At 50.6% G+C, this 11,770-nt stretch overlaps 1 protein-coding gene across 4 annotated transcripts in view; it reads right to left on the reverse strand.

Moving 5' to 3' along the window:
- Nucleotides 1–10,834, reverse strand: part of ylpm1 (YLP motif containing 1) — a 40,808-nt gene extending 29,974 nt beyond the window's left edge. For 3 of the 4 annotated variants that reach the window (XM_055885738.1, XM_055885739.1, XM_055885737.1), the window contains exons 1-6: nucleotides 9,961–10,834; nucleotides 9,258–9,464; nucleotides 8,450–8,641; nucleotides 7,177–7,377; nucleotides 4,885–5,435; nucleotides 1,974–4,652 (exon numbers count right to left, since the gene is read on the reverse strand). In XM_055885738.1, the coding sequence (XP_055741713.1) occupies nucleotides 1,974–4,652; nucleotides 4,885–5,435; nucleotides 7,177–7,377; nucleotides 8,450–8,641; nucleotides 9,258–9,464; nucleotides 9,961–10,566 (4,436 nt within the window). In that variant the 5' untranslated portion in view covers nucleotides 10,567–10,834. The remainder of the gene's footprint in view (nucleotides 1–1,973; nucleotides 4,653–4,884; nucleotides 5,436–7,176; nucleotides 7,378–8,449; nucleotides 8,642–9,257; nucleotides 9,465–9,960) is intronic. The other variant, XM_055885740.1, reaches the window with a different exon arrangement.
- Between the last annotated feature and the right edge of the window lie 936 nt (nucleotides 10,835–11,770).

Raw genomic sequence — 11,770 nt, forward strand, 5'->3', positions numbered from 1 at the left:
TGGGTGAATTAGACATTTTTCCTGTCCTGTTACTCCTTTAAAATATTACAAGTACTGTTGGGTGACAGGGAAAATGTATGGAGTAAAAAGTACATTATTTTCTTTAAGGAATGTAGTGAAGTAAAAGTTTTGCAAAATATGAATAGTAAAGTAAAGTACAAATACCCAAGAAAACTACTTAACTTTCTAGTATTTTTTACTTAAGTACTTTACACCATTGGAAAACCTCCTTCCTTAAGTATTCAGACCCTTTGCTATGAGACTTGAAATTGAGCTCCGGTGCATTACTGTTTCCACTGATCATCCCGAGATGTTTCTACAACTTGATTGGAGTCCACCTGTGGTAAATTCAATTGATTGGACATGATTTGGAAAGGCACACACCTGTCTATATAAGGTCTCACAGTTGACAGTGCACGTCAGAGCAAAAACAAAGCCATGATGTCGAAGGAAATGTCCGTAGAGCTCCGAGACAGGATTGTGTCAGGTCACAGATCTGGGGAAGGGTAGCAAAACATTTCTGCAGCATTGAAGGTCCCCAAGAACACAGTGGCCTCCATCATTCTAAAATGGAAGAAGTTTGGAACCACCAAGACTCTTCCTAGAACTTTCCACCGTGCTGAACTGAGGAATCGGGGGAGAAGGGCCTTGGTCAGGGAGGTGACCAAGAACCTGATGGTCACTCTGACAGAGCTCTGGAGTTCCTCTGTGGAGATGGGAGAACCTTCCAGAAGGACAACCATCTCTGCAGCACTCCACCAATCAGGCCTTTATGGTAGAGTGACCAGACGGAAGCCACTCCTCAGTAAAAGGCACATGACAGCCCGCTTGGAGTTTGCCAAAAGGCACCGAAAGACTCTCAGACCATGAGAAACAAGACTCTCTGGTCTGATGAAACCAAGATTGAACTCTTTGGCCTGAATGCCAAGCGTCATGTCTGGAGGAAACCTGGCACCCTACGGTGAAGCATGGTGGTATTATGCTATTGGGATGTTTTTCAGCGGTTTTTCAGCGGTAGGAACTGGGAGACTAGTCAGGATCGAGGGTAAGATGAACGGAACAAAGTAAAGAGAGATCATTGATGAAAACCTGCTCCATAGAGCTCAGGACATCAGACTGGGTCAAAGGTTCACCTTCCAACAGGACAACAACCCTAAGCACACAGCTAAGACAACGCAGGAGTTGCTTCAGGACAAGTCTCTGAGTGGCCCAGCCAGAGCCCGGAGTTGAACCCGATCAAACATGTCTGGGGACCTGAAAATATCAGTGCAGCGACACTACCCATCCAACCTGACAGAGTTTAAGAGGATCTGCAGAGAGGAATGGGAGAAACTCCCCAAATACAGGTGTGCCAAGCTTGTAGCATCATACCCAAGAAGACTCAAGGCTGTAATTGCTGCCAAAGGTGCTTCAACAAAGTACTGAGTAAAGGGTCTGAATACTTATGTAAATGTGATATTTCAGGTTACAGTTTTTATACATTTTCAAAAATATCTTAAACTGTTTTTGCTTTGTCATTATGGGGTATTGTGATGTCATTATGGGGTATTGTGATGTCATTATGGGGTATTGTGATGTCATTATGGGGTATTGTGATGTCATTATGGGGTATTGTGTGTAGTTGATGAGATTTAAAAAATAATAATAATTTAATCCATTTTAGAACAAGGCTGTAACGTAACAAAATGTGGGAAAAGTCAAGGGATCTGAATACTTTCCAAATGTAATGTATAGTTTGATATATATTGTGGTCATTCAAAAATTACAAGGTTTCAACAAGACATTTTCTATCTTAGGGGCAACCCCTTTCCATACATACATATCTCTAAGGGTTGAGGGTCAATTCCATTTCAATTCCAGGCAATTACAAAAGTAAACCAAATTGCAATTCCACATTTTCCTAATTGAAAAGCATTGAAGAGAATTGGAATGTACTTCCCGAATTGAACCCGACCCAGAGGTCTCTAGTTTACCTGATAAGCTTCAGCTCATGGGCAGCTTTCAGGATGATCTCATGTTGTCGTTGGGACAGAGCCAGTATGCCCGGTCCAGTTCCCTGTGAGGCTGGTTCCGAGGAACTGTCTGGTCCAGTACTGGGAGGAGCAAGGCCCTGGGAAGTTGTGGGTGGAGGGATACCTAGATCTGATCTAGGTGGCTCGGCTCGCCCGTCGTAATGGAGCCTATGCTCCTCAAAGTCTGGGGGGTAGTTTCTCTCCGGAAGGGGTGGTCTTGATCTCTCCCACTCTGAAGGGGGCAAGTAGGGGGTTTCATCGTGCCGGTAAGGAGGGTCGTCCGGGTAGTCACGACTTGGTAGCTTGCCTCCTCTTCCGTGCTCTTCTCCCTCGTAGGCGTATGGAGGAAGGTCTCTGTCTCCCTCGTAGGAGTATGGAGGACGATCTCGGTCTCCCTCGTAGGCGTATGGAGGACGATCTCGGTCTCCCTCGTAGGCGTATGGAGGACGGTCTCGGTCCCTTTCATCAGTCCACTCGTCCTCTCTGAAGCGGCCTGGGGGAGGGTAGGGAGGGTAGTCTCTCTCTGGTAGTGGTCCTCCTCTCTCCCTGTCCCATTCCCCACCACGAGGAGGCTGCTCATGTGGATAAAACTCCTCCTCACGCTCGTATTCATGTGGCGGGCGGTTCGGCCAGTCACGTGGTGGTAGCGGTCTTCCATACCCGTCATCATCAGGACCACCAAACTCCTCCCCGTACCCGTCGTGGGGGTACCCCTCCATCTCCTCGTGTGGGTGAGGTAGTTGCTGCATCATGCCCCGGCCCCTGCCCATCGGACGTCTCCTCATCCCCCCTCGCTCCATCATCAACTCAAGGGGAGATGGAGGGGGACCTCTTGGCCCGACTCTGCCGTGGTTGGGGAGTCTTCCTGGGCCCGGGGGCCAGCCAAGGTCCCTATCCATGTCGTGGTATGGAGGATCACCAGGCCCCATCATATCTCTGTCCATCATCTCTCTAGGCGGAGGAGGCCGCCCCCTCATGTCTCGCTCCATCATATCGTGGTGTATGGTCGGCCCTCGGGGGTTGTAGTCCCGATGCAGTGGGGGTCCCAGAGGGTCCATGTCATCATGAGGCCCCATGGGGGATCCTAGAGGGTCATGGGGGTCCATGGCTCCGTGAGGAGGAGGAAGGGGGCGTCTGGGACCCCCCTGGTGCATGAAGCCGGGTCGGCCGCGTGGAGGGCGACCACGTCCAGGAGGGAAAGGGGCTCGGGGGCCTCCTCTCATGCCATGAGGAGGGGGCCTCCGGTCCATCCAGTAGGGATCTCCTTCCTCTCCCCAGTACTCTGGAGGTGGGGGGTCTGCTTCCTCCCAGTGGTGCCCGTCTAGAGGCTCTCCTCTCCCCATAGGGGGACCTCCTCTCCCTGGGTCTTCGTAGTAGTCCTCTGGAGGGTAGTAGTGCTCTTCAGGGACCCACATCTCCTCTTCAGGCAGAGGAGGACCTTCAGGTTTCTCCAGTGAAGGGTCCTGCTGCCAGTCCTCCTCTGGTCCTCCATGTTGTGATCTCATCTCTTCATGTGGAGGTCTGTAGTCGTAAGGAACACCCTCCATATCGTCTTCCGTCCTCCCACCTCCCAGGGTGATAGTGTTGGGACTGAAGTCTGGGATACCGGGCTGTTTTCCTCCACGTCCCCTCAGACCACCTCTTCCTCCTCGCCCCCGCATCCCTCCATCCACCTCCCCTCGTCCTCTACCTCCCCTCATCCCTCCATCCACCTCCCCTCGTCCTCTACCTCCCCTCATCCCTCCATCCGCCTCCCCTCGTCCTCTACCTCCCCTCATCCCTCCATCCGCCTCCCCTCGTCCTCTACCTCCCCTCATCCCTCCATCCGCCTCCCCTCGTCCTCTACCTCCCCTCATCCCTAAATCCACCTCCCCTCTTCCTCTGACAGACCCTAGCAGCTGGCCACGTCCCATGGGCCCCGGAGGACCAGGAGGTTGGTTGGTCATTGAGTCTGTCTTCAAAGGATCCGGTCCGTGGGGCTTCGGCCCCGGTGGTCCCTGAGGCCTGTTATTGACATTATTCTTCAATAGCCCATCCAGTCCACCTGGTTTGAAAGCGGTCTTGGCGGGGGAAGCGGTTTTCGGGGACACAGAGGCGTCGGTAGACACATGGGACTTGGCATCGGCAGGACCAGTAGGGCTCACCTTCTCCATGTTGGCGGTGGATCCCTTACTAGCAGCAGCAGCGTCAGCCTCTGCCTTCGTCTGAGGGATGGGGTCCTTTTGGACGAAGAAGCCGTCCAGTGAGTCCAACATGTCCTCTGACATATCCTCCGGTTCTGCTCCTGGTTTCGCTGGCCCGGTAGGTTTATTACCAGGAGGCTTGGATCCCGCTGGCGTCTCAGTCTTACCCTGTGGTGGTTGGGTGTCTTTACCCGTGTCTGGTTTAGGCTGTGGGCCTATATGGGGAACTGGGGGACCAGGTGGTCTTTCAAAGCGGCCAGGGGGGCTCTGTCTCGGGGGCTGGTCGAACCGGGACCCCTGCTGCCCAAATCGAGGCCCTGGTCCTCTGGGGCCAGGCTGGTCGAACCTCTGGCGCTGCTCGTTGAACCTGGAGCCTGGTGGAGCATTAAACCTCTGCTGTTGACCAGATTGCTGCTGCTGGTCAAACAGCGGGCCGTTCCCTCTCGGACCATCAAACCTTGAAAAGAAAGCAAATCACATGAATGTCTGTCAACATCCTGTTTTTGGAAATTGCAACTTAAAAAAAAAAAAAAAACATTGTCCAAGCCACAATTATTTTCATTTATTAATTTAACCCCCAGATTGTCATGTTCAGGTACAAACAACATCTCTGTGGTCAAGAGGGTAGCCCCCAAGTGAAACACAATCACACAGTTTGAATATCATTATGTCATGAATACACAAGTTACCGTGGTCCTCTGAGGCTTTGGTAGGGTGGAGGCTGTCCTGGTGGTGGAACTGGTGGTCTGGCCGCCCCTCTCCCTCCTGGGCCCGCCCCTCCTGGACCCGCCCCTCCTGGACCCGCCCCTCTCCCTCCTGGGCCCGCCCCTCCTGGTCCTCTCCCTCCTGGGCCCGCCCCTCCTGGGCCCGCCCCTCCTGGGCCTCTCCCTGGAGGTCCAGACAGGTTGTACTGCTCTGCCTGAAGCCCTTGGTGTGGTTCTCCTGTGGGGGTTCCCATGCGTTGGGCGTTTGAGGGGCCTTGCTGCCCTGGTCGAGGGCCCTGCGACATGGGTCCAGAGGTGGACGAGGGCTGGTTACCTGGCTGGGACGGCATGGACGGGCTCACCATGTGACCTTGTTGAATCTGCGAGTCCGGTCCAGAGTTTGGGTACTGACCATATTGGTTCCCGTACCCTCCACTACCATACTGGTCACTACTACTGTATTGATCAGCGCCGTACTGTCCACCGCCGCCTCCTCCGTACTGTTGCTGCATGGCTCGCAGGGTGGTGACCCTCTCCTGCAACGAATCAATCCAATTTATGAAGCCTCTTTTCACATCATGCAGCGCCTTTTACATGAAGCTGCCTGGGGATGTATTCAGCAACGTAAAACACTTTAGAACGCTACAGAAACACAATGACTACAGCTGAATCTAGTCCCTTACTGTATGCGACAGATGACCATATCTAAAAGGTCCTGTAACATTACATCCTACTGAACAGGCCCCCAGAGGAGAGGCCTCTCCTCTTCAGGCTGTACTGTACCTGTAGGTGTGCTGAGGTGGAGTTTGTCAGGCTGTACTGTACCTGTAGGTGTGCTGAGGTTGAGTTTGTCAGGCTGTACTGTACCTGTAGGTGTGCTGAGGTGGAGTTTGTCAGGCTGTACCTGTAGGTGTGCTGAGGTGGAGTTTGTCAGGCTGTACTGTACCTGTAGGTGTGCTGAGGTGGCGTTTGTCAGGCTGTACCTGTAGGTGTGCTGAGGTGGAGTTTGTCAGGCTGTACCTGTAGGTGTGCTGAGGTGGAGTTTGTCAGGCTGTACCTGTAGGTGTGCTGAGGTTGAGTTTGTCAGGCTGTACTGTACCTGTAGGTGTGCTGAGGTGGAGTTTGTCAGGCTGTACCTGTAGGTGTGCTGAGGTGGAGTTTGTCAGGATGTACCTGTAGGTGTGCTGAGGTGGAGTTTGTCAGGCTGTACCTGTAGGTGTGCTGAGGTGGAGTTTGTCAGGATGTACTGTACCTGTAGGTGTGCTGAGGTAGAGTTTGTCAGGATGTACCTGTAGGTGTGCTGAGGTGGAGTTTTTCAGGCTGTACTGTACCTGTAGGTGTGCTGAGGTTGAGTGTCAGGCTGTACTGTACCTGTAGGTGTGCTGAGGTTGAGTGTCAGGCTGTACTGTACCTGTAGGTGTGCTGAGGTTGAGTTTGTCAGGCTGTACTGTACCTGTAGGTGTGCTGAGGTTGAGTTTGTCAGGCTGTACTGTACCTGTAGGTGTGCTGAGGTTGAGTTTGTCAGGCTGTACCTGTAGGTGTGCTGAGGTGGAGTTTGTCAGGCTGTACCTGTAGGTGTGCTGAGGTGGAGTTTGTCAGGCTGTACCTGTAGGTGTGCTGAGGTGGAGTTTGTCAGGCTGTACCTGTAGGTGTGCTGAGGTAGAGTTTGTCAGGCTGTACCTGTAGGTGTGCTGAGGTGGAGTTTGTCAGGATGTACCTGTAGGTGTGCTGAGGTGGAGTTTGTCAGGCTGTACCTGTAGGTGTGCTGAGGTGGAGTTTGTCAGGCTGTACCTGTAGGTGTGCTGAGGTGGAGTTTGTCAGGCTGTACCTGTAGGTGTGCTGAGGTGGAGTTTGTCAGGCTGTACTGTACCTGTAGGTGTGCTGAGGTGGAGTTTGTCAGGCTGTACCTGTAGGTGTGCTGAGGTGGAGTTTGTCAGGCTGTACCTGTAGGTGTGCTGAGGTGGAGTTTGTCAGGCTGTACCTGTAGGTGTGCTGAGGTGGAGTTTGTCAGGCTGTACCTGTAGGTGTGCTGAGGTGGAGTTTGTCAGGCTGTACCTGTAGGTGTGCTGAGGTGGAGTTTGTCAGGCTGTACCTGTAGGTGTGCTGAGGTGGAGTTTGTCAGGCTGTACCTGTAGGTGTGCTGAGGTGGAGTTTGTCAGGCTGTACCTGTAGGTGTGCTGAGGTGGAGTTTGTCAGGCTGTACCTGTAGGTGTGCTGAGGTGGAGTTTGTCAGACTGTACCTGTAGGTGTGCTGAGGTGGAGTTTGTCAGACTGTACCTGTAGGTGTGCTGAGGTCGAGTTCATCTGTTCCTGCCACTGTTTCCACTGTAACTCATAGTCCTGTAGCTGGTCTTTATGTGGGTAGGACTGGAACTCCTCCTGCCACTGGCTGAAGGTGCGGCCCCAGTCTGCAAACACCGGGCCAAACTGCTGCTGCTGCGTCTCATAGTGACTCAGCTGCATGGCCATAGCCATCGTCTACACAGGTGGGAATTAGAACAACTTTTATCGGACATAAAAGAAGAAGAAGTGGAAATATAAACTGTATGTCCATGGCATTGTATACAGAGGAGGACATTGAGGAGAATATCAACAGGCTTAATCTGTTCGTCGTTCAAAATGAAACTAGAAATACCCTGACAGCAGAGACAGCACACACTATGACAGGAGCAAAGAGACAGCACACACTATGACAGGAGCAAAGAGACAGCACACACTATGACAGGAGCAAAGAGACAGCACACACGTTGACAGGAGCAAAGAGACAGCACACACGTTGACAGGAGCAAAGAGACAGCACACACGTTGACAGGAGCAAAGAGACAGCACACACTGACAGGAGCAAAGAGACAGCACACACTGACAGGAGCAAAGAGACAGCACACACTTTGACAGGAGCAAAGAGACAGCACACACTTTGACAGGAGCAAAGAGACAGCACACACTGACAGGAGCAAAGAGACAGCACACACGTTGACAGGAGCAAAGAGACAGCACACACGTTGACAGGAGCAAAGAGACAGCACACACTTTGACAGGAGAAAAGAGACAGCACACACGTTGACAGGAGCAAAGAGACAGCACACACTTTGACAGGAGCAAAGAGACAGCACACACTGACAGGAGCAAAGAGACAGCACACACGTTGACAGGAGCAAAGAGACAGCACACACGTTGACAGGAGCAAAGAGACAGCACACACTTTGACAGGAGAAAAGAGACAGCACCCACTATGACAGGAGCAAAGAGACAGCACACACTTTGACAGGAGAAAAGATGCACGATACGATGATACTTTCTATGCTCACTCCAAAATGTTATTTTATTTTATCAGTACAAGATTCTGTGCAAATAAAGTGGATTGCTTTTAGCATTACACTAGCTGAACAGACCACAACCTTGTATACAGCTGTTGGATTCTGCTGGAAGCAGTAGTCCTGGGCCCAGTAAGACCTAGGCCCAGTAAGACCTAGGCCCAGTAAGACCTAGTTAGACATAGGCCTAGTTAGAAAGGATGGACATAATATTGTGTCATTAGAGCATTGCTTACCTCTAGATGTGCAGGTTGTTGGATACACTGCTGGTACTGGTTGAGGATGGCCTGTAGCTGAGCATGGTGCCGCATCAGGGCTTGGTACTGGTAGCCCGCTCTCTGCTGCTGGGCCTGCTGCCACTGGGCCGCTGCACTCTGGAGCTGCTGCAGCCGGGCCGCCTCTGCTGGGTCCTGGGCTGGGGGCGCAGGCTGCAGGTGGAGAGGACTGTATCTTGTAGTAAAGTTAACCCAAACTAACGAAGGAACGGAGGAAGGAAGCCCTGGAGGAGTTTAAGAGCTCTACAAAATCTACGCAAACAGAGCAACAGATCCTCATAATACGGTCCGTTCCAAATATACGTAGAACAGCGCAGAGAGCGATGAAAATGCTACGTTGACGTAGAGTCCTTTAGCCTTGTCCCAGTCAGAACGACACACAGGGGCAGTAGCCTTTCTCTTGTTTCTGTAGCGTGAGGCAGCTTAATTACCATTCCCATTCAATTATTTGTATTTTTTTCCCTGTGACCTTGGTAAACCGATACGTGAATACCTACCATATCACTGAATTGTTACCACACAGTCCGATTACATTCTGAAGATATTGCATTTTAAAACACATCAGACTCTCAGGAGACGATTGTGTGGAGAAGATTCGTATGTCAACATTTTTCCTTTCATACACAGAGAAAAATCGCACTAATTCATTCTTTTTTTTTTACAGGTAACATACCACATCGTCTGTTATAAATGAGATATGTCTCATAGACCAATATATTTACCTACAATTCTAATGTCAGACATGTGAAAAAGTCAGGTTTCTCCTTACCGTTTTGTCCTCGGGTGGAGGTGGTGGTGGGGGCTCCTCTTTGGGTGGGGGTGGTGGAGGGGCGTTCTTAGGGGGTTCCGATGGAGGGGGAGGCGCGGCTGCAGCCGAGTGGGGCCGGGGCGTTGGGCCATCACCCTGTTTGGCCTTCTCTGCTTTCAGCCTCTGCAGATTCTGGAGATGCTGCTTGTACCAGTACTGTTGCTGCTCCTGGATGACAACAACAAAACATCATATCACCATGACGATATTAAACACGCTGGTTAGGATGTGCAGCCCCCTTTCCCTTCCTGCGTGTTGTAAATACGATGGAATAAACACAGCTACCATTGTGTTATAGTTAAAACCCTGCTCTGAGAGATGAGTGGGGGAATGATAAGTAGGCCTATCTCATGCAAGAAGATGGGTGATGAGAAGATCACAATACAATTAGAAACTAACAATACTACTAGCTTGGTCCCAGATCTGTTTGTGCTGTTTTGCAGACTCCTACGGTCATTGATAAATCATAAGTGCTTGCTATACAACACAAACAAATCTGGGGGTCAGCCTATAGCACGCAGAAACAACGACTTCCTGATGCAATGAGTAATTGCAAATCATAAGTTATATTCTCGTCATTCCTGAGATGAAGTACGGTACGTTTGCATGCGTCGTGGAAAGGAGACCTACTGCTGCAATGTGAAATACACATCCAAGATTTTACCTGCAACGACATTGACGTAAAATCGGGCTTTTCCTCCTCCGACCCAGAGGAATGTGCCTGGTCTTTCGAGGCCAAAGATTCTTTCTTGTTTACCTCTTTAGTCGCTGGAGTACCATTATTCTGAGTGGGCACCGGAAGGGTCGAATCTGGTGCGGAAGGCTGGGCCTCCTTGGACTGCGGGGACTGTGGTGGTACCGGCGGCGGCAGCTGCTGTTGTGGTCCGGGAGGACCGGCTTGTATGGTCTGATACTCATCTTGATAAGGGGAAGGGGCACCGGGCCCCGTTGAACCATACCCATATCCCGAACTGCCTTGCCACGATTCGGCCGCAGTACCACCGCCGCCATATGGGTTTGCATCTACGTTCCTGTCGTGGTGCAGCACGGATTGGAGCTGTTTTTGGTGGAGCTGTTGCAGTTGCTGCATCTGCTGGAGATGCTGCTCCCGCAGGCTGTTGAAAGTCGAACCGGGTGCAGCTGCGGGCGTAGCGGCTCCGCGGCTCCCGAATCCTCCTCCGAAGCCTTCGCCTTGAGGAGACGGCGCACCAAAGTTCTGCTGCGAAGGTGGTTGATGGCCACCACCGTAGTTAGTACCCCAAGGATACATGCTTGGAAACAGCGGGCTGTGTGGGCCTTTGTGCTCACATAAAACCGGTGCAAGGTAATGCGACGCTACCCTCGATATAGAGCTACGTTTTCACGCGCGTTACAAACCGTAAACAAACGCTGATTATTGATCGCGTTTGTTGTATCAGTAAACGTTAACAAATTAAAGAAAATGCGTTGTTCGCCCTGGTTTTCGGGTTCCGTATCCTTTAGCTAGAAAGCTAACTAGCTGGTTGTGGAGGGAGACGTGGGAAACGTACACGCTGATTGGTTGGTATGACGGATGTACGTCATGAGTACATCATGTCCGGATCACCCAAGTTGTTGTTATTTTTCCATTCCACAAGAGGGTGACATTTCTACATAAACACACAGGCCTCATATGCCGCAACCAGATTTCGGTAGTCCAAAACAACATGATGAGAAAAGGGTTTTTGGAACCAATCAGATAGATTATTGGGTCAAACATGTAAATTATTGGGTCAAAAAAAAGGGCTCTGTTTTTTGAAAGAGTTGGATCAAATAATTGTGCTTTGAAGGTCTGAGATATGGCTTACAAAAAACCTGTGTGTGTGTGCAGCCTTTGTTCAATACCTTTAAAATAGGTATATTTCTCATGATCTCCATCACAAAAGTCTGAACCACTAACAAAATATAGGAGTGTTGGGATGGTTTGGAAATCATTTTTGTTCCCCTTGAGCCTTTGAAGTTCAGCTAAAAGGGATTGAAGGAGAGAGGACACATGCTGTGGTCAAACGCCAACAACTTTATCTTGCCCTTCAGGGCCTTTCGACTCCCTACCCTTCACACAGTGTTACTGTTTTGTCTTCAGTTAGATCCCCAGTAAATCTGTATTAAGTTTAAACCAGAACCACTTAAAAATAATCGTTAAAGCGGATTAATCAACCCCCGCCCCGTTTAATGTCTCCTGTTAATGAGTTTGTCAGCAGTGTTTTAATATCTCCTAATGACCTCATATTTCATGATGACATTAAAGGGGTGTTAAACAGAGAATAAATGGCACCCTATTCCCTATATAGTGCACTACTTTTGACCAAATCCCTGTGCACTATATAGGGCAGGGGTACTAAACTTACCCTACGAGGTCCGGAGCCTGCTGCTTTTCTGTTCTACCTGATAATCAATTGCACACACCTGTTGTCCCAGGTCTAAATCAGTCCCTGATTAGAGGGCAACAATGGAAA

Source organism: Salvelinus fontinalis, chromosome 27 (genome assembly GCF_029448725.1).
Source record: "Salvelinus fontinalis isolate EN_2023a chromosome 27, ASM2944872v1, whole genome shotgun sequence".
In the NCBI taxonomy this organism is placed as follows: domain Eukaryota; kingdom Metazoa; phylum Chordata; class Actinopteri; order Salmoniformes; family Salmonidae; genus Salvelinus; species Salvelinus fontinalis.